The sequence below is a fragment of the Pagrus pagrus genome, assembly GCF_965226575.1.
Source record: "Pagrus pagrus genome assembly, chromosome: 3".
Classification (NCBI taxonomy): domain Eukaryota; kingdom Metazoa; phylum Chordata; class Actinopteri; order Spariformes; family Sparidae; genus Pagrus; species Pagrus pagrus.
In genome coordinates, this window is record NC_140187.1 from 8,565,522 (window position 1) to 8,587,972 (window position 22,451).

At 41.1% G+C, this 22,451-nt stretch overlaps 1 protein-coding gene across 6 annotated transcripts in view; it reads right to left on the reverse strand.

Annotated features, from left to right (window-relative positions):
- Positions 1–2: 2 nt before the first annotated feature.
- Positions 3–22,451, reverse strand: part of anks1ab (ankyrin repeat and sterile alpha motif domain containing 1Ab) — a 45,523-nt gene continuing 23,074 nt past the window's right edge. For 2 of the 6 annotated variants that reach the window (XR_014622352.1, XR_014622354.1), the window contains 13 exons: positions 21,744–21,859; positions 17,142–17,240; positions 16,112–16,258; positions 13,149–13,256; positions 12,146–12,316; positions 10,223–10,360; positions 9,609–9,680; positions 9,274–9,357; positions 9,008–9,145; positions 7,830–8,006; positions 5,499–5,597; positions 4,072–4,647; positions 3–2,579 (listed from right to left, as the gene is read on the reverse strand). Coding sequence is in view for 3 of the 6 variants with exons in the window: in XM_084349684.1 (XP_084205810.1) it covers positions 4,528–4,647; positions 5,499–5,597; positions 7,830–8,006; positions 9,008–9,145; positions 9,274–9,357; positions 9,609–9,680; positions 10,223–10,360; positions 12,146–12,316; positions 13,149–13,256; positions 16,112–16,258; positions 17,142–17,240; positions 21,744–21,859 (1,469 nt within the window). In the remaining 3 variants the exon portion in view is untranslated. Of the gene's footprint in view, positions 2,580–2,684; positions 4,648–5,498; positions 5,598–7,829; positions 8,007–9,007; positions 9,146–9,273; positions 9,358–9,608; positions 9,681–10,222; positions 10,361–12,145; positions 12,317–13,148; positions 13,257–16,111; positions 16,259–17,141; positions 17,241–21,743; positions 21,860–22,451 lie in introns of those variants that run through there. The other 4 variants (XR_014622353.1, XM_084349685.1, XM_084349684.1 and 1 more) reach the window with 4 other exon arrangements.

Here is a 22,451-nt window from a genome sequence, read left to right on the forward strand (position 1 = left end):
ACTTGAGAGGGATTCTTTTGTCATTGTATTATTTAATTTCATTAATATAATATTGCTTTGAAATTTGAAACAGTATCACATTTTTTCTTTGACAAACCATACTCTGTCCACAAACATGGGCAAAGCATTGTATGCTGGTACAGTTTTTTTTTTTTTTTCCCTCTACATTTTGTTACATTTCTGTTAACCCTTCATAATTCCCCCAGTTACTATCTCCCAATAGACCTGAATCAATAGAAATGCTCATTAATGGTCTATATCATTAATGGTCTACAGTGCTCTAAACATTACAGTACCTACATAACAAGATCAGAAAGTCACATGGAGGCCAGGAGATAGACTTGACCTTACTGACTGACCTCTCTCGAGACAGGAGTGATACACAGGTCCTGTTTAACCAGTGATGTGGGACAACAGGTTACCTTTTTCATCTGTGTGTGTGTGTGTGTGTGTGTGTTGGGATTCATATCGAGGAGGGGGGGCAGTGGAGGAGCAGGGGGGATATACAGAGTGAGATCTAAAATGTCAGAGTAGCGCTGGTTTGGCCCTGCACGTTGCATAAGGCTTACCTCTCGTTTTCTCTCTCTACCTCTTTTTCCACTGCTCTGCCCACTAACTCAACACACGCAAACACACTCGCATCGGCTGCTCCCCTTCAACTCACAGCTTGGTGTCCGGAAACTTGAATGCTGGGGTGAGCTACACAAGGAAAACATCAATGTTAAAACAGACCGGTACATGCACAGCCATATCATGCCACCAAAACTTGCTTTAAATAGCTGCTGCTCATTAAAGTGTAATGCTTTTTACATTATGCATTCATACTAGAGCAGGTTGTCTTGGTGACACACAAAATGGAAGAACATACGTGACAAAAGAGTAATGACGACGATGGAAAAAACGGTGGAGGGGATGGAGATGAATCGCTGTGTTTGGATGGCGTGTAACAAACAGAGGGAACATAAAAAGCGAATGGCAGATGAGTGAGAGGAGACGAGACACTGCTACAGTACATACAAAGACTGCTCAGGCCAAGTGCATCAAAGGGTACAAAACACAAAAAGACACTGCCAACATGCATCATCAGTGGAAGCTAACAGTTAACAGTCAGAACAGAGTGGCAATGACACAGCCACGGTACCGCACACAGACCAGCTACATCTTTTAACAGTCAGTCCGCAGCCACACTGTCTTCTGGAGAGGAGCTCAATATCTCACTTCTCTTTGCAGCACACAGAAACAAGGACGGTGGACAGTGATGTAACGGTAACAGTCCAAACTCCCATGAGGACAGACAGAAACAAGGCATACAGCACGCACAGCAGGTAGTGCACACAGGGGAGAACCCACAGATACGTGTCGACTCCACAACAAGCATTTTTTTGAGTCACAGTGCAAGGAGGGAAATTATTTTTTTCTCTCTAAATAAAAAAATAATAATAAAAAAAAATGAAGAAAAACTGTGTCATGTTCTCAGCATAACAAATCCATTCGCATTAACACGACACCAGAGCAACACTTAGATTTGGCTCTTTTAATGTAGTGGAATTAAATCTTTTCACTGCCGTTTATTTCCAAGTAGCGTACTCTGCATGTACTGTACCTAATTCGAAATTGGCGTGAAACAGCACGGATACCTACCCATGTAATCGTGATAATAAGATGCTATGTTGGGAAATTGTGCATCGGGTCAAATGAAATCGTGTTGAGAATGTTTCTTGTTTTGAATTGTGAAACCTGGAACCAATGTCAGTACACTAAATATGCTTTTTTGGTGGTATTATCTTTGTTTTTTTTGCCTCTGGTTGTATCAATGTCCTTAAATCGCTCTCTACCAAAATATTTCACTCTGCCTCCGTCTATCAAAAGGTATCACAAATGCACTAATTGTCCTATTTGCACCGTAAGAAAAGAAAACAAGGTATTAAAAGGGATAGTGCCATGTTGTAACACAGTGTTCTTTTTTTTTTTTTTTTTTCTTAAATTGACAAGAAGAAGATGCTGCGATATTTCAGTCTCTCATTTGCTACCATGAATGCTGAGAGACTGCGGACAGGGCAGTACAAATCCAGAGCAAACATTCTCACTGTACCATCATAAGAACGTCGTCACCCAGCCGGTCACAGTCAGTTTAACACACCAGGAAATCAGAAGCGTTGTCTCTCTTTTTTTTTTTTCTTGAAGTCTTTTAGAAGCAGGGGGGAGGCGTGCAGTTATTGGGTTGGTGGCGGTAGTATTCAGGAAGTTTTGGGGAAAGGTTGGGGGATTCAGTTGAGTATAGATAACCAAAATAAAGTAAGGCTGTCGTCCTCGGTAAAGTGTAGGAAAGTTGTCCTCCTGTGTGTGCGAGGTTTCAGTTCTTGGTCCGTTTGAGTTCAGACATCAGTGACAGATTCATGACCGATCCATCGTGTTGTTATGAGTATTTTACAAATGCGTAGAAATAAAAAAAGAAAAAGAAAACAGGTTGTTTGCTGCATGTTGCTGTTTTGTTTAATTGTCCGTCTTGCATCCCATGCTAGCAAAGCAGCCTCCTCATAGTGCCTCACAGTGGTAGATGCCTGGTAAGACAGGACAAGCTAAAGATGGAGAAAGAAAAAAAATAATAACTGTCTTGAGGCAAAACAACCAAACAATCAAATAATACAGTAAATTAAGAATAAAAAGTGATGTTGAAATAAACTAAAAAAACAAATCATACTTTTATTTTACAGACTTGGAATCTAGATATTTCATCTGTGCAATATCAAAAGGGTCTGTTAAAGGAAACGTTTTGAGGAAAATACGTATTCGCTTTCTTGTAAAGAGACAATAGTGATACCACTCACACATCTGTACGTTCAAAATGAAGCTGCCGCCACCAGCAAGCTAACTTAGCTTAGCACAAGCTGCCGCAGCTCTGCCCCCAGTTTGAAGGGTCCACCAACCAGCACTTCTAAAGCTAACTTATGTTCATTGTTTCTGTTTGTTAATTTGTGCTCTCGACATCATTTAAAATGAGGGCTTGCCCTCAATGATTTTTCGAGATTTAAATAAAGGTTTAATGAATGAATGAACTAACTAACACGCTATATCGATTTTGCTTAATCTGGACAAAAAACTAAGTGTAAACACTAGAAACAAACCGAGGTTTTACAGGTGGTTAAACACACAATATGTACTTTCTGTTTCTCTCAAAACAAGTAGTGCAGGATCGTGGGAGTTTTCCTCTTCATTGTGTGGAAGTCTTGATGCAGAGCTTTATTTCTTTGGTCTCTGAGTAATCTTTTTGTAAATGGCCAGCAACAGGAAAACTAATAAAGTAGAAACTGTGGGAGCTCTTAGGGAGTTAGGTAACAGTCCTGCACATAACCCTGCATGAAACAATTTGTTGTTTTTACACTTGTTTGTGTACATATAAAACGAAGAAGATTAATCAAATAGTGTAATATCTTCTGGTTTCTTTACTCTATGAAAGTAAACTGAATATCTTTGGGTTGTGGACAAAAGACATTTGAGGACGTCATGTTGGGCTTTGGGAAATGCTGATCGACATTCTTTACCTTCTTCTGACATTTTACCGACCAAACAACTAATCAGGTAATCGAGAAAATAATCAACAGATTAATCAATAATAAAAAATAATCCTTGGTTGCATTCCTAGATTTAAAATGTTAATTTTTGAGGTTTTGAGGTGCTGGCAGGCGGATATTGTTAACTTTTTGTCATTGCCAGGTTGGCCGTTTCCCTGTTTCCAGTCTTTATGTTAGGCTAAATTAGCCAGCTGCTAGCTGTAGCTTGATGTTATGAGCAGATGTGAGAGTGGTATCAGTACTGTCATCTAACTCTCTACAAGAAAGTAATAAGCTCATTTCCCAAAAGTTGAGCTTTTCCTTTAAAGTTTTAAACACTGGTCCCTTTGGTATTTCACACAACTTTGCAGGTTAGATTAAAACTTAAACTTTCTGGAAATGTAACTGTTACTTCAAACCAATGAGGGGTCTAAATTAAGAATGAACATGCTTGTTTTGCCTGTGGAGAATCAATATTTTAAAAAATGGCCTGTAAAAGAAGGAATAATAAAGATGCAACCTCTGGGAGCTATCGGGGATTTGGAGGCAGATGCAAGTTGTCAGGAGGAGGAGGATGAGGAGGAAGAGGCAGATTGGTTGAGAGAGCAGGGCCACTGTAAAATGACATCAGTCCAGGATCATCCGTTCCAGGGCTCCGCCATTGGCTGCAGCAGCAACAGGCGAGGGAGGCTGCCAGACAGGGGTGTTGGGGAGGCACGGGAGAGCCGCGGGAGTGTTTGTCATGGTGGGTAAAGAGGTTGGTGTGGGTCGCTGGGCAGGGCAAAGGAGGGTGCAGGAGTAGGCAGCCCTGAGGGATGCTATACCATCACAGTGAGAAGGCACGGGGCTCGCATGTATATATATATATATGTGTGTGTGTGAGTGTGTGTAAGAGAGAGATAAATAAAGAACCGGATGCAGGAGGGAGAGGGAAAAGTACGAGGGGGTGCAGAGGGGCGGCTGTGGGGATCCGGCCTCAGAATATGGTGGTCTCGTACTTGGTGCTGACGGGGCGCCTGTTGGAATCCCGCTGGTCCAAGAGCCAGGTGGTGCTGCCCAGGGACTGCATGTCTGCGTCCATCTCCAGGGGGTCGATCTGCCGAGGGGGAGGGAGGGAGGAGGGACGAGAGGAGGTGTGAGACGGGGGGCAGTGGAGGCCATTGCGCCACACTGACAAGTCCTCAGCTCACACACGTGCATGTGGATTAGAGGTACAGTCCAGTGATCATGTTATAATCACAGACACTCAGGGCTCAATCCACAACATGGATGATGTCTGACAGAAAATACACTCTGGAAGACGCAGCAGTAAACCAAAGCTACGACCCTCTGGGAGTTAAAAAAAACATACTGATTAGTAGTTCGTGCTTTACACCAGTGGCTCACACAGACATGAGTGCTAATGTCATTATAAAAGCAGTCAAAACACACATAATATGCCGGGTGATGCTGATTTACTGTGAGCTAGCTATGCCTTTGAAATGGCAGAAAGAAAAAAAAACTCTAGATAGGCATATTTAAAATTCCCTGTGTATGGATGACATCTTCAGATACAAAGAATGAGAAGGGGAGCTGAAAACCATCCAACAGAGACAACTTCAACCATCGTGTTTACAAACCCTCACTGGCACAATTAAGCCAATAGTCCTCATAGAAGCGAATATAGAGAAGTTAAATCACATCAAGAAACCCTCTCTTCTCTGAATGTGTTTAACCACAACTTGAACTAACTGCATCAAACATCTAAAAATGTGAGATGATGATGAGAGATGGGAAAAGCAAAGGGATGAGGAGAACGCTCATGATTGAAATATTAAGAACCACAAAACAAGGAGACTGAGTGCACTGCGGCACCCCGACGACAACAAAAACAAAGAGGGGAGGGATTGGTGTGTAAGCAGATGTGTGGTGACTACAGGTTGAATAGAGGAAAGGAAAGAGAAGGACCTGGACTCCAGGGCTAACAGAGTGCAACGGGAGGAAGGAAGGACGGTGGGTAGTACACGTGTGACAGTGACAGCAGCGGCATTCGAGCAGAGGGGCACCCTGGGAAGCAGGAGGACCAAGAAGACAAGAACAAAGACATGTTAAAAAAAACGAGAGAATAGAGGGACAGAGCAATGAAGAAATCCAGCAGGAGCAGTTCATCACCTGTGTAGAGCTCAAGAAGGCAAATTATTCAAGGAAATGATTCTACTTCTTGTGTTCTTGTGTTTGACGTCTGCTAAACTAACAAGGCATGGCACGTCATTGTTGGATTTCTACACACGTTGACGTGGTGTGCATGGGGATGAGGATTTGGAGGGGTGGTGTCTATTTTTAGCTGTTCAAAGACCAAAAACAAAAGAGCAAACTGTAAAGAATTTATGAAACAGTGTGTTTATCTTCTCTAACGTGAGAAGCAAGCATTTCATGCTTGGCCAAGTAGATTACTACCTACTGTAGTAACCCAACACTACTTCCAGTCCAAGGAGCACGTTACATGCATGTTACATTTAAAAAGCCCTTTTCACAACTAGCACATCCACACCTAGCTGGTCCTGGATGCTGCAGTTGTGTAGGCTAACTTTAGCAGCTGTGTCCTTGTCTTTATTGGACTTGGGAGCTCCAACTACCTTTCTATAGAAGTTGCTCACCAAGCCAAAAAAGCTGCCTCAAACTGCACATGCTCTATCCATGCGCACCAGAGACTTTCCATGGCCGAGTTATAGCCCTCTGCTAATTTGAATATGGATTAAACGATTTAATCATGCGGCTCTTCTAGGCTTTCCAAATGTTACCGGACCAAATGGCTCAAATTCTGAAACAAGTCATTTTGCGGGGGGAAAATGAATCCACGGTTAACAGCTGGTGTCTCTGTCTCAGCCTCTTCACCCCCCTATCACTTGTTTCTGCACCTCTTCAGTGAGAGGGTAGGATCACAGCGTTACATACATGTTTACTTCAAGACAAAACATTGTTGTGTTGTAATGAGTTTTGTTTGTAGTTAGCACCTACATTACATCCAACAATCTATTACAGATCTGGGATTTGTATTTACGACAGTGGGGTTGCACTCAGAAAAGCTCTAGTCTCAGTCTTTTAGCACAATTTCATGTATGTGTCCAAGCAGGGCAGATTCAATAATAATTCTGCCTTAAAACAACATGAAAGAGTCAACATTTTTCAACAACCTCACGGAAGCTTAGTTTGTAGCTACAGCTGATGAAATCTGCTAGCGGCGCTGCAGCAGTTGTCTCTTCAGCTGGAAAAATTGATTGTTAACAGCGAAAAATCAGATGCCTGCTTTTGTCTACTTCTGTCTGAAAATAAGGAGTCACTGTTTCAGATATCACAAAGAATTCCCAGTGTTAAGTCTGTCGCTGTTATCACTGAAACCGCATATGTGTGAGAACAGAAAGGTTGACAGGTGTAGCAACAGTGACTAAAGATGGCGGGGGACTATCCATCCATGAGGAAGATTTTTAAAAACGGTATACCTGTCACAGTTTCTCTTTAAACCAAATAGATATAGCAGAATTCACATTGACATAAAAAGCATTAAAACAAATTGCAGCAGATAGGAGTCCCCCCCTTCTCATTTAAAACTTAAACAACCAGCCAGAGTCATTATGCAGCTCTGTGATTACTCCATATATTATCCTTACAGGCAGGTAGTAAAACAAAGTGATTTGTGTCTCTGCATAAGCATGTGGTCTAGAAGTGTGCGTGCTCCAGGCTGTGCAGCTCTGTCAGGTGACAGTGATCACTGAGTGCTCATTATATGCAGCCTGAGAGTCCAATGCATCAGTGCATGGCACAGGGTATACGTGGACATTTAGGCAACACACTCAATCAATAGTGAGGAAGCAGAGGATGGGTCCACCAGCGGGGCTGTGCCCCTCAGAAATGTCCCAGAGGAAATCAAACACTCCGCTGTGAGCAACAAATAAAACTATTCATTCATCATGTTTCGCATATGCACAAAAAGAAAATCTGCCCTAATCTGAGTGACTCAGAGTCGGGGGCGGGCAAGATGAAATTGGTAGCAAAGTCATGACTCATCACTTTCTATCACACACAGCAAATCTTCCTTTGTAGGTGGCCCATCGGGGATTCAGTGGCGGGTAAAAAGTCGGTCACGAGGTCTGTGTACCTTTTTATGAATTATGATTGCATAACGGCGCGTTTCTACTCTCCCTCTATCCTTTTAACAAGCAGAGCAAATTAACACTCAAGACACACTCCCACACGCACACGTTCAACAAGTTTTCAGAGGGGAAACAGGGTGGTACTCACTGCTGATCTCCGCATGCTGTTCCACGACTGAGATACAGGGCGGCTGGTTTTGGTCTCTATGACCTCTGAGGGCAGAGATGTGGGCGGGACATATTGTCTCGCCCTGGTCTGGATGGCCATCTGATAGGCTACCTCGAATGCCTGTCCCAGTGTTAGGATGATCTCGTAGGTCTGCGTCTGTGTGAAGGAGAAAGTTTTAAAGTGTGTTCAAATCAGACAAAAAAAAACAAAACGATTTCAGCAGGTGGTAACTGACAGAAAACTACTTCTTCAGAGTGGTTATCTTCAGGTTTAACAATACATTTAAACTGAATTCACATGAATCTTAAATGATTTTGGGGACGATTGCTTGTGTGCTACTATGTCACTATTTCATTTACCTTTAATGCTTTCACAAACATGACAGTGGGTATTAGTTCTTTTAAATGATCTGAATAATTAGCTCGGACTATCAAAGTCTACTGTAAGTCTACTACTGAATGACTGACTGACTCTTTTTCAACATTTCTTTAGAATTACTATCATTTGCAAATGCTTGTTTCAACCATTTGTTGTGCATCACACAAAAACATTACTTGGCACACAAAAGCGCAGCTCTTCACGTTGTTAGGATAATTACTTTTTATAATTATCTGCTGGCTCTTGTTTGAATATCATGCCCACTTTCACAGAAAACCAAAAGCAATTTTCACACGACATTCTGCACATGGAGCAGTCGTGTTAAATACAAACAACTGAGGCTCAAAATTGAGTTTTGACATCGTGGACACTTTTATCATTACAGCCGTTTCCCTGCAGTTAACCAATGCTCCACAGTGGTCCATCTGCCAAAGATGAAAGATTGCCTTCGACCTTTACAGAAGCTGAGACATAAATTACAACATAATCTGTGTCTGTACATGGAAATGTCATGCGTAGCAGGAGCGGAACTTCAATCAAGCCCTTCTATGAGCCAATCAAGCAAATAATGTTCACAGGATGCGACATGCAGTTTTAACTGTGGGGTACCTGACATCCCACTAAAGGACACTTCGTTTTCTCTAAACTACTCAATGATGAATTTACAGAAAGTTCAAGAATCATATGTTGATCAGATTTCTACTAAATCAAGCAAAATGACTGAACACAAGACTAGTTTGTTTGTTCTTACTTGAACAGGAAAGAGTTGTACTACTCACCACTTCCACAGTGCTGAAGACGTGACAGAAGTGGTGGCCGCTCTTCAGATCCTTGGTAATATAAGCAAAAGTGCAGAGGTCATCTGGGTCCTGAGCAGCACATGAGATGTTCCTGATCTCATGCTCTGCAACTATAGTCTAATGGACAAAGGAAGGATGTGAGTGCTAACTGGAAATCAACCACTAATGGAGGATGAGAGAGTCTGCAATGTTTGGGTTGGACAGATCGATATACACCGAGACACTACAACATACTTTCCCATTACCTTCGTGGCTGCATCGATGAACTTGACCCCTCTATAGGTAATGGACAGTATGACGACCGGACCCTTTCTTGAATCCTTTGATTTCTGCAATGGATACAATGAAAAGAGTGAGAGAAAAGTGCATATAGTATAACGAAACCCAATGTTTTACACACTTTAAATGTGATTTGAAAAATATTATTATACTAGAATGTGTTCACACTGGGAAAAGCAATTGCCAGTTGTATTTATCTTCTGCAACCCTGTTATTTCATGTTTGACATTTTGCAAATTCATTTCAGAGCAAAAGAAATTAAAAGAAAACATATCGTTCAAAGCTTTTCAGTAATACTTGCCCTAATTTTAGCACAGGCATCTTGTGTGGATTCAATCCCTCGTAGATCCCTGATTATCATTGATCCTAGGTACTAGGAGAAAGAATCAGAGGGCACCAGGGTCGGATTCATTTAGAAGACAATTTCAACATTGGTGCTGATAAGCTCACGTCAACTACATAGCACAGGATGGAGACAGTAGATGCAGTAAATTAAATTAAATATCCATGTAGGCGGAAACATAGAGCTGCAACTAACGATTACTTTCATTGTCGATTAACCTGTCGATTAGTTTCTTGATTAATGGAGTAGTTTAAAATAGTGAAAAATGTCAGTGTATCGCAAAGTCCGAGATGGCATCTTCAAATGTCTTGTTTTGTCCACAATGCAAATATATTCCATTTACTGTTTACATAGAGGAGTAAAGAAACCAGAAAGTATTCATATTTAAGAAGCTGGGATCAGAGAATTTTGACCATTCTTAAATAAACACTCAAACCAATTCTCAAAATAGTTGGTGATTATTTCAAAAGGTGACAACTAATTGGTTCGTAGTTGCAGCTCGACAGTAGGCTGTAAAAAATAAACAGCTATGTTTGTCTGCTTCTATTCTGAAGACAATAAAAGTGACTCACAGTTGCCTCGTACCCACAGGAGTCCAGGATGAGCTTCTCAGGCTGGTGATGCCAGGCAGACACCGTGGCGTAGGTAGCAGAGTGGCTCGGCGGCCGGAGGTTTAAACGAGAGTCTTTATGCCGTTCGCTATGTCTGTCCTGAACAGTGAACATAACACAAAGAGGGAAACATTTGTGACACGAAACAAATTAAATACTTCTACAGATGCAGTGAAAATCCTCTGAGTTTCTAGTGTCTGCAAGCTTTTCTTCAAATATACACACATCAGTCAGTACAGAATATAAAGTGCTTTATACTAGAACTGGAAAGCAGATTCCACTGGTTAAACCTGTAGCTACATTGTGTTTCTCAGTCGAGGTGTTGAAGCAAAAGACTTCTGACTGCTGTACATCAGTGTGAAGGCAACCGAGGTCTGCTTGGTCAGCACCTTAATATAAGCCCTTTTTGATCTGCCGGTATCCTCATAAATATTCATGCACTGTGTCGGGCCTTTAGGTCAATGTGGGCTGCTCAGCTTTTACATAAATCTCTTGTCAGAGTAAAATATACTCATGACAGAATCCACTAAACGTTTAGGATGATAAGTATTGATTTTAGATATCAGGAATCCTTGAGAAGTGCAGTCGTGCTGCATTTTCCTTATGTGTGGACGCTCCTCTGGGTTTTCTCTTTGGCCTCAGTGAGTCACAAACCAAGCATGCCATCTTGACTGCTTGTGTCGTAGTTTGACCTTTAGCAAATGGTAAAATTTGATCACTGGGTTATTCTTAGTTCATCTTCTTAAAGAGGAACCCAACAAATTCAGGCAGGCTAATAGGAACTGAATTCATGTCAGGGAATGAAGATGCTGTATTGGATCTTTAGTGAGTCAAATATTTCTAAAATTCAGAGCTACTCTGGAGAAAAATGGTCTTACTGGATGAGTTAAAATACACTGAATGGAGCTGACAGTAAGAACACAGAGCTTCTGCTGTCAAACACACAAAAATGTGGGGCAGGGCAATAATTCAATACTCTATTGGTTTAACTTTCAGTGAAATTATATTTGTCAGAGGTGACCATGCGCAAGTGACCCTGCCTGACATGTGGCACTCGTCGCTGCGCTCGCTCAAGCCCTCCACTCCGCTCAGTTTGCTGCTGAAAATAGATGAAATAGGTGCCAAGGAGTATAAATACGCATTCAAATTTCTCTCAACTGCGAGACTTTTATTTGCAGATACCCCAGAAAATCAACCTCTTTTCTAAAGCCTGAAGTGGGCAGGTATGGTGTCAATTCAACTGTAGGGTCATTTTGGAGTTGAACCAACCCCCCCTAAACAATTTTGACAAGAACTGAAATTATTATTTATTGTAGGACTGTTGCGTTAGACTGCATTAGTTATTTAGTTATAATAAACTGTCAGCTGAGAGTATTATAATACAATTTCAGTGAAAGCAATTGAGAAATTGTGGGTAAATGGATAAAATATGAGACAGGAATGTGCCTTTTTAGCTAATTCAGCTATAAATCATTGTGATGCAAAAATAACATTAAAATCCCATCTTTCCATAAAGCAGTCCTGCTTGATATTCAGGAGACAGCTACCGTAGTATGGTATCAGTATAGGTATTTTCTGACAGATTAATTCATATCATCTCAATGCACTATTCATATTGTCACATCGCTCAACCCTAATTACTCTTTGTTGTTGTCCCTGGTTGCAGTCTAACGTTGTTGTGGTTGTTATGCCCGCTTAGATTTAACTCAACCAGTAAGTTTAGTTGTGCATCCAGAAGGGCTCTGCGTCTAAGAAATGTGACATTTAACAAGACACCGCAGCACATCTAACTTTGTTCAGCATCCTCCTCTATTTTTCAGCTAGTCGCTCACTGAGAGTGAGTCTGGTGGCTTTCTAGACAACGTTAAAAGCGAAAGAACTCACTACAGAGCGCGGCCTCTCGCTATACGAACGCAGAGAAACACTACAGTCCTGTTCAACTCCTCTCCGCCTCCGGTCCGTCTCAGCCAGGGGCAGGAGCATGTCCATGGAGCGACTGGTGTAGGGGTCCATCTGACTGAGGGGGGATGTTGTCTGGGACAGGAGGTCATGGAACTGCCACACACACACACACATACACACACACACACAGTACAAACACATCACAGACATGCACGACACAGATTACTGATTTGACAGCACTGTCTACATGGGCTGGTTTCCCTGATCTACATCCAAGCTTAATCCTCAACACAAGAGCCTCTTCCATGGAGATTCTCAATTCTTTTCAGCCCAGTTTAATCTGCCTGGGAAATCAGCCCTGAGTATTTAACTGTTGTGAACATAATGATATTGAAGAATCTCATTCCAAAATTAGACATCCGCTGCTGGTAGAAAGGATCCATTTTCTCACAAAATGATGTTGGCGTAGAAGTAAAGCTCGCCATGTAACGTCATTTAACTTCCATTTTAAGCTCCACTTTGATTTGATTGTTGTTCAATAAGAAAAATAACAGGGTGCAATTATCCGTCTCAGCGGAAATATTCAGTACTTTAAAACCAAATCTAAACAAATGTGCACTAATTTTAAACAAAAAATATTCTGCATCTTTTATGGACATCACTGACATTAAATATGGGTTATATTGAGGACATATGCAGAACTACACTGCTAATGGCGCATATTTGAGCAGACCAAAACCTTTAACCAAATTAGGGTTGACATGCTCTGCACTTCGTTAGTTCAACAGCAGCACTAGCAATGCTGCTGCTATGAATGTCTGACTCATACTCTTTAGAAGAAAACATCTTTCTCGGACTGTGCTTTCTTTTTCTGGATTGTGGGCAAAGTAGACATCATGTCAAAGTCGCCAATGGTGATCTAGCAAGGAAGACGCAATAATAGTGTATATGTGCACTGGAGCAGTTTCTACATCGCCAATCTTACCATAATTGGGGACAGACGACGGGACTTGGTTGGAGCCTCTTCATAGGGTCGCTCTGCTAGAGAGGCAATGATCCTCTTCCTGTGGCCCAGGGCACCAATCTTAATAACCTAAAAGTCAGCATCAGGGAACAATTTAAAGCAGACTTTCCAGCGTATTGTCACAATGCTCTCAGGAACAGATGAATTTATCTAGACTAAGCTAATAGAGATACATCCAAAATACACTGACACAGAGTTAGTGGCATGCACCCCTCACTGGCAGGCATCCACAGGCAAACAGAAATGACTCTCGTCAATAATTCAGCCTCAATCTGTTTTGCCGTAAGCTTAAAGTACAGCACTGTCTCCTTCCCGGGACACTCTATAATTCACAAACCATTTTTGGATATAGTGCTGAAACAACGAAGGAGAATTAGGCGATTTATGGGGCGATAACAGGTAATATGCAAATAACCGCGTGATTTTCAAATAACTGCATTGCATAGATCCATTTCAATTGTCACAATCTAAATTCATGTTTTTAATTTACAGCATCTAATTTCACCTCAGACACATCCATCCACAGTATCTGTGTCTCTTTAAACCTTTTACAAATGCAATACCGATCAGCTCGTGTGGCTCAAACCCTCTGAGGAGGAACCATAGGTTAATTTTATGTAGTCAGAACTCATTATCTTAATACTGTATATTTGCATAATTGGCTATTAACATTCGTGCTCATCCGGTAAAGGTGGATGTCTAGTGATTAATGTTACATCTGCAATTATGTTGCTGGTACAAAATATTCCATAACAGGCTCATACGGTTCTTTGTCTGAAGGCTTCAATTATTTATTCAGTGAGAGTCAGAGGCAGAAGAGGCAACTGGTCTGTCCTCTGGATTTCTGGTGCCGTTTTCATTATTCTCATGTTCAGAATCCCAGAGAGACCAGTATGTATGAGGTGTGTGAAATAAGAGAAAATTTAAATAGTACTAAAGAGCCTTGGGACTACATGTGAATGTAAACCTGCTCGTAGATCAAATTGGCGGTTGATACTATTTGCCGTAAGACGCCGACGAGGATGTAGGAAATGTGATGGGCAAAGCGAGCTCTGCCAAGAGGCTCAGAGACTGTTCTGCTACTCTGCACACTGAAAGTAATGTGCCCAGCTCTCATACCAATCTTTCTGTACTGCATCGCAGTCTGCTGGACATCATCCCTCATACACTGCATATACAGTATGTTTGGCTGCTGCTTTCCTGCTGCTGTTGCTGCTGATACTGCAGCTGTTGCTCGTTTCTGCCATTTTGCCACTGCTGTCTTTATGTTTATCACAAATAACAAACACAGAAGTGCAGTCATGAGTGGGAAAAATATGATTGCTCTAAACAAGCTCATCCGGTGCTCTTGCACTGCCTTCTGTGATTGTTTATCAGCCGTATCAGATCATCTGCTTGGGTTGTCTGGCTGCCTGCCATGACATAAGCAATGCTAATGTATACATGATTGGTTATTACTATTACAGTTAACATTGGGTTAGCACTAGAGCTGGAACATATCGCCGAATAATCGACAAGTCAACTGAAAGAAAATTAGTTTCCAACTTCGGAGGCACGACATATATCGGTAAATTTGTATTATCGGGTATTTATCAGTCCCAGTGAATTTATAGGTGTTAAACAGAGATGATAATTTGAAGCCAAATTACTTTCATTGACTGAAGCATCTCCTCATTTCAATACAGTAGGTGGTGGTATGCACATCTTCAGTTGGTTTGCACTGGTTATCTTATCTGTATGGGCCATGAGAAGCAGGTAACTATCTGTTATCAGTATCGGCTGAAAAAAATCCATATTGTGCATCTAACCATTTAGAAAATTAATTACGCCTCGTCTTTCTTTGTCTTTTATTACTTGTAAGTTACTAGTAAGTCAGAGTTAATGGACAGTTTTGGACTGTTGGTTGGACTAAACAAGCAGTTTGAAGATGTCACTTTGGGCTCTGAGAAATTGTGATGAGAAATCTTCAAAATTCTTTGTTCTTCTTTTTATAGACTAAACAAAAAATCAATTATTCTTGAAAACAATCAGCAGACTAAAAAATAATAATAAAAACAAGTGTTAGTTTCAGCCCTTGTAAGTACTGTGGTTTAAGTAGTACCCAACAGATGAGATCTGCAGTCGGTCAGCCTGTCTTCAATGTGGATAAACCTTCCATGATTTCCTGTAGCTCACTGGTTCCCAACCATTCCAGCTCGTGACTCCCACAAAAATGGTTACTTGCTTCTCCTCATCACAGGTGTGAGAGTTAAATCAAAAAAGGATTTTTTTCTTCTCAGATTGGTTTGTGTAAATCATTTTTAGAAGCCAGGCCAAGTCAAATGAACAGGAAAAATTAATTTTGTAGCAGAGCATGTTTTTTTCCTATCCTGTTAATCATCAAGCAAACCCTCAGATGTACCTCAGGAACCCATAGGGAAACTGCCGTAGTCTTAACACGCACACATTTGAGTTAAATCAACACACGTTCAACCAAACTGGTATATGCATTTCTCTACAGCCTCCACAGCTTTTATCCCCAAAGACATCTGTCCTCCTTTGTAATTACAAATTATCACAAAGTGTTACACTGTTTTCATGAAGATTAAATCAAATTATATTCTTCCCTGTCATCAGTTGCCACATTGCTCCTTGATTTACATTTTATCTGTTTGTTATCTACTAATTACTCTGATGTTTCTGTTATAGTCTTATGCAAATGCTTCCATCATCGAGCACTTCTCTAAGTTCAGCAGCGCGTGCTTCTTAACCTCAAACATGATGCATACATCTTATGATTAGAGACCGTTCTGGGAGAGCTAGTCAAGGCTGAGTGAAGACACGAGGCCATCAACGCTTTGGGGTCTTCAGCAGAGCAAATAACACACCTGCTAACTCTTTATCTGAAAGAAGACACATTTTTTAAGCAAGAGATGGTTTCTTACATTGACAATCTCCAGCTCCCACAGGTTCTTCACACACTCCAGTGTGCGGTAGCCACTTGAAAGAAAGTTGGGCAGATATTCATGCAGGCCGAGGCCATCCAGCCAGGAGGCAAGAGATGTGCTGCCATCACAGCCCAGTGCTTTCACCTACAGTGAAGGAAAAGACAGATGTAAGGGGGCAAGTACTGTAACCTTGTGTTCTGAGAAAAGGACTGAAAATGGGTATGTTCAGCTTATATTCTTGGTTTTCAGTTGTGGCTATAATTCTACCTCACTATAACTGGACACTGCTGTTTTAGCCATCCTACTACTATACATACTATTATGATGAACAAATACCTGATAAACTAATGCATTTGTGTAGCAAATGTCAGCATGCCAACAGGCCAACCTAAGGTAAACATGGTAAATAAGAAAAGCGGTCTATTTCCAGGCAGAGTAGGGTAGCAAAGGGGTCCATAATAACTCATCATTGAGAGTGTGTTAGCATGCTGATGTTAGTATTTCACTCTAACGACTGCTGTGCCTGAGTCAAGCCTTTAACTAGCATGGCACTAGCTTAGTGTTGTCATCATCCACATTCACAAACTTGGACACGTTTTGTCCTGTGCAGCCTTCGCATATACATTATACAGTGTAATGCAGACCAATCCTTAATATCCCATTCTCCAGTACAAAAGGTATACATTTTCCTTTATACGATCCTTATGAAAAGCATTTTAGTTTCTACTTAAATTTCTAGTTTAAATTATAAGTTCCATTTTTCAATAATTTAATATTATTTCCTGCTTGTTCTTTAGACTTCTTTAGTTTGCCCTTACATCTGAAGTATCTGTGATCAAAAGATGTTTTCCATTTCCTGTTTTTTTACTGCACGATTACTACTTCAACTCTGATGAACCATCTGTTTATCTATTTTTTCGCTCATCTACTATTTTTATCAACACGCTGACATTTTGACCTTTTTATCTGAGATGCTGTCAGTCAGTGTCTTTCTTCGGTGCCGAGGTTAAGTTATGATGTTAAGTACCTTGGGCAAGCTGCGTGCCGCATGGAGGATTTTCTTTCGGTGTCCTGGGTCAGTGATCCCGATGTCTCTGAGATCCTGGTCCTCCATCACGTTACTTCCCTACATGTGCACAAACGCAAGAGACACACACAAATAAACACATTCACACACAGCCACACACAGACATACAAACAGCCGTACTCATACACACATGCATGCAGACAAATAATCACATACACATGCACAGACACAATACACAATATGGACATACAGTAGTACAGTACATGAAAATAAATCTATTAGTGCAGTCATTTGAATGTCGGCATCGAAAGACACACGGACAAACAGGCATAAAAAAATAGTGTACTGACATGACAAATAGCGTGATAAGAACATAGGTCAATAAAAGTATCATGACTTGTTCTACACTATAACTACCAGGGCGAAATTGTCGCTGTACTTGCTCTTAACACACACACACACACATACACGTGCGCACACACGCACACAAAATATGCACATCTCTGACACAAGCAGTAACAGCAGAGTGGGAGGACAATGAAGTCAAATAAATTGTGCATGCCAAGAGTAATCAATCTGATCCGGTGCGACTCAGAGGGAACAAAGCCTTCATAACTGCAGCAGCATCTACAGGATCTCTTTGCTGTTGTGTTTCAATGGAGGGAAACTACAACAGTCCAAGAGGAAACTAGAATATTTCACTAGAATTTGTAACAATTCCTCAATTTAGGATGTAGGAACAATGAACAATAATCGTTTTCCCACCTCCCAAAATCTTGACTGACGAGCAGATTCTTGTCTATTTCATGTATCTGTTCATATTTGCACCTCCGGCTGCTTTGTCATCTCATTCCAGTTTATAGGCAGGAATAAAGATACAGGGAGAACCTTGAAAATGTGGAGCTAAGCGTTTTTCCCCGTGGACTGCTGCAGATTGATTCTTCCTGGCCAAGAATGTTAAAATGTTCTGTAGTCTTTAGTCAATCTGCTCTTACTGGATTGGTTTCAGAGCACAATGCAGCAGTATTCACAGGCCTGTATCAGGGCGCAGTTTGGAGATTACTCACTGATCGCAAGAATAAAGGTCAAAATGAAACGGGTGTGATGTAAGTGTGGCCCAAAATAGATTTTCCACTTTTATTAACACAGTTTGAAGTTTGATGATGCCTCGGGAGACTCTGCAAACTTATTATTTCATGCTGCATTTGAAACATGTGACGGGAATGTATGGTTCAGTTCTTACATAGCTTATGAGCTATGGTAGTCTGATTTAATCTGATACGACTTGCAGATGTAGCCATGGTAGAAGTCCTTCATCTCACTAAATGCACTCAGTTAATGCAACAGTGAATTAGAATTTGCTCAATTGCTATGCACCACAGAGGTATTGTTTAAGAAAATCAAATTTCGTTACTTTTCCAAGAGTCAGCGGGCTTAACAATAATCTGGCAAAGAAAGAAAGCTTAATTTATGTGTTACAATATGTATGTTCAGTTCTACATTATAACGTTTGCGAGAGAGAGAGAGGGCTGCAGAGAATCTGATGCAATATTAATGCAGGAAAGATGCAACGTAAATGCATGATGGGGAACTTCTAAGATGTTTTGCACTGGAGAATTTGCCTCGCTGCCGCATTAGTTTGGACATCAGAGCAACAAACCGTAACACTATTTTTTTTTTTGTTTTTTCCAAAAAGAAATTAGACTGACAATGAATCCCACAAACATATTGTGACGCCTTAAGTTCAGTCAGATTGATCACATCTGAAGCAAGTCTGGCAGAATCTAAAAGGGCACAATATTAAACATTCACAATGTCTGCCTGCCTACTCTGACCTTTCCCTTGTTTGCAACCTCCACATCCTTGTAAATATCCATGGGTAATTTGCCTTGTGAAGCTAATGATTTATCTCCTTGATGCATCAAGTCCAGCAGACACATTAGTCGTGGCATGAAAATGAACATCAGAATGACTAATGACCTGTAGTCCTCATCACATTATATCCTGGAAATCTTGATCATCATGGAATCTTCCAACTCAACAAGACAAGACGGTTGCTTTGTTTCCTTTTTAATCACTGTCTTGTTATCTACACACTAGTATTGGGCAATATAGTGATGTAGGATAATGTTTAATACAGAGCTAGCTGTTTCTTTAATATCTCCAGTTGTATAAGGGGATGGTGGACGATGCATCAAATCACTTGGCAGGACTGATTAATGGCATTATTGGATTAAGAGGATTTTTGCATCAATTTGATTAAGTACTTTTATTTGTCAGGTATTTAATTTACTGCCTTAGTGAAAAACCAGCTCATCGATTTTATCTATAAATCATTCCTGCCATACTATACCATGGTATACACTATAGAAGACTGAAGGTGATTTGGGGGAAATACAAATAACTCAACACATAAACACACGTTTTTCGATAAGAATCTTTGGCCGTCCAAGTGGCTTAGTTGATAAGATACATACGATTTATTATGTACACACCATCAGTGATTTAATTCTAGCCTGGGACCTTTGTTGCACGCCATCTATCTCTCCTTGTTTCCTGTCACTTCTGTCTACCTACAAATAAAGTCATAAATTCCCCTTCGAATTTGTTTTTTCAAATTCAAATTGTTTTTTATCTGTGACCATGAAATGTACTAAGCGTGACATTTTACAGTTGAGGAATGCACTCGTCACTGCTCTCTGATGGACAAACTGTATAATGAAGACAGTTTCTAAATAGAGCTGAGACTAAGGATAATTTTCATTGTTGATCTGTCGAATATTTTTATAGCTTAATCGATTTGTTCGTTGTGGTCTAAAAATATTTGGAAAAATGGTGATTAGTTTTCCCAAATTCCAATATGATGTCCTCAAATGCCTGGTTTTGTCCACAGTGCAAAGATATTCAGTTTATTGTCATAGAGGAGGATAGAAACCAGAAGATATTCACATTTGAGAGGCAATTCAATTACTGCCTACTGATTAATCAATTATCAAATTAGTTATTACATTATCTACTGTACTAGTTGAAATGTAATCAATCAACCTTTGCAGCTTTATTTCTAAATTACCTCAAAAACATCTTTTGAATTTCTGTACTGCAATGTCTTGTCACTTATTGTCCAACATGATACCAATATATCTTCAGTCAGCTAATTCTGCTGCTATATCAGCCAAGCCAATTTATCGATGTAGCTGTAATCCATGACGTACCCCCCTACCGAATTCCTACATTTATTATGACGACACGTACTACTCCTTCAGGCTTGTTGTCGCCTCATGAACAAATCTGAGCCCAAAGCCTGTATCTGCACAGCACCTCATAGTAGGAGTGATCACATGTTCGTAAGGACTCGCATTACGTTGTGATCTCACGCCTTAACAGAAAGAAAGCAGATCAGAGTGCAGCAGTCCTCAACTGCAACACTTGTGTGCATACAACCACTTTTCCTCTGAGCTCACTGGTCTTACTTAACTGAGCTCAGCTGTAACAAACTGATGTAACATATAGCCCAATAGTGCTAATGCAGCTCTGTGGTCTGAGAAATGTCCGTGTCTACCCTTTGGGCCTGGTTATTTACAGTATACAGCCATGTTTTTCAAAGTAACATGAACGGGGGGTTGAAAAAACGTAATGGTGTTTTCACGAATCACCGCCAAACGCAATATCAAGTTTCCTTGCAAGGTTCTTTAGGGGAAACACGATAACGCTTTTAGTCAGATTGTGGATGTCCTTTGAGCTGCTGTTAAATGAATTTATCAATATGTAATCTGACAGAGGCGTTTAAAAAATGCAAAACACTCATCCAAAATGTGTCAATGCTTTCCAGAAACACTAATCTGTCTGATCGCGTTTTTAAACCATAGTAGTAGACAAATCCTGTGGCTTTTGATCATTTACATACTGTGAAGTGGTAAATTTGCAACCAAAATACATTTCTGCATGCAAATATATCAAATTTTAAAAATTATATACGGTATATAAATACAGAATTAGAGCATGCCTCTGCAGTGTAATCATACATTGTGCAGCAATTGCAAGACCGTCTCATAAGCACCACAAGCAGAGTGTAATGGTAGAGGATTTAGTGAGATTTGGTGAGCAACCATGCAAGTGTATTCAGAATAAAGTATAGTGTGTTTAGATTGAGGATCGTTTGTGCAGGATTATTTACACAGGGGTCAAGTTCAGTGACTGTAAATCAGAAGATTCAATATAGGGGGGAGTAGGTGGCTTTAGTATTGTACAGTAAATAAGCATGATTGGGAATGTTGGGAAAAAGTTAATGGGTTTTAGTTGTCATTTGTCTTGCCATTGGTGACAGCCCATATTCTTTAAAGGGCGTTCAGCGTGGGGCCATAAATCTTAGCAGGGTCATGCACTGCACAAGAAGTGAAGAGGAGTTATGAAGGGGAAAGGGGGAAGGAAGAGAAAGGGTGCAGAAGAAGAAGAGAGGGGGGCTGAATGAGTGGAGAGACAAGCAGAGGGCGAGGGAGCTGAGTGGTGACATAAAAAGACAAATGCAGCTAGGTTGACACGGGGAGAGACAGAGTGATGTAAAGTGGAACCGACCCCTGAGATGACGTGCTGCAGGTGACTCACCATGAATCGTAGGTCGTCGAAGCCATTGAGCAGGAACTTGCTCTCGTACTGCGGCAGCCCCACGTGCTCCAGCCACTCTCCCACCGGCTGGTCCAGGGCTTTACCACAGGCCCCATCTGCCGAGAGAGGGAAGCGCTTCAGCAGGGAGAAGCCGTTCAGCCGGTAGCAGCGGCACTCAGAGGACGACACATGGCATTGCCACATCATCCTCGGCCAGCAGAGGCAGAGCCGAGTGCAGCAGCACCAGGCGGGGTGGGGGGGAGACAGGGTCCAGGCCGGGGGTGAGGGGCTCCCAAGGTAAAGGCGGGGGCCCAGCTAACTCAAACACAGAAGGAGGGTAGGAAGTGCTGCAGGCCCAGCTCAAGCCCTGCAGGGGACTGACTAGGCTAATATACACCCACTGGTGTTAGTGTGACTGACTGGAGATGTCAGGCGAGGGTGGAGGTAGTGCAGGGAAGGAAGCCCATCTGAAGCTTGGTATCTTTAGTTATGTTGGACTGAGCCACTACGGCATCTTCCAACAAACAAGGTTCACTAAACATTCCTTTAGTGAGCAGATGAGCGAGTGTATAAAACCTGGCTAGTCCAAGAACATAACAATACTGAACACTAACACGTCAAGAAGAGACTAAATAATTTTCAGGCTGAGGGAAAATGGAAATATTTATCACTAAATCAGACATTTTCATACATCACACATTATTTAAT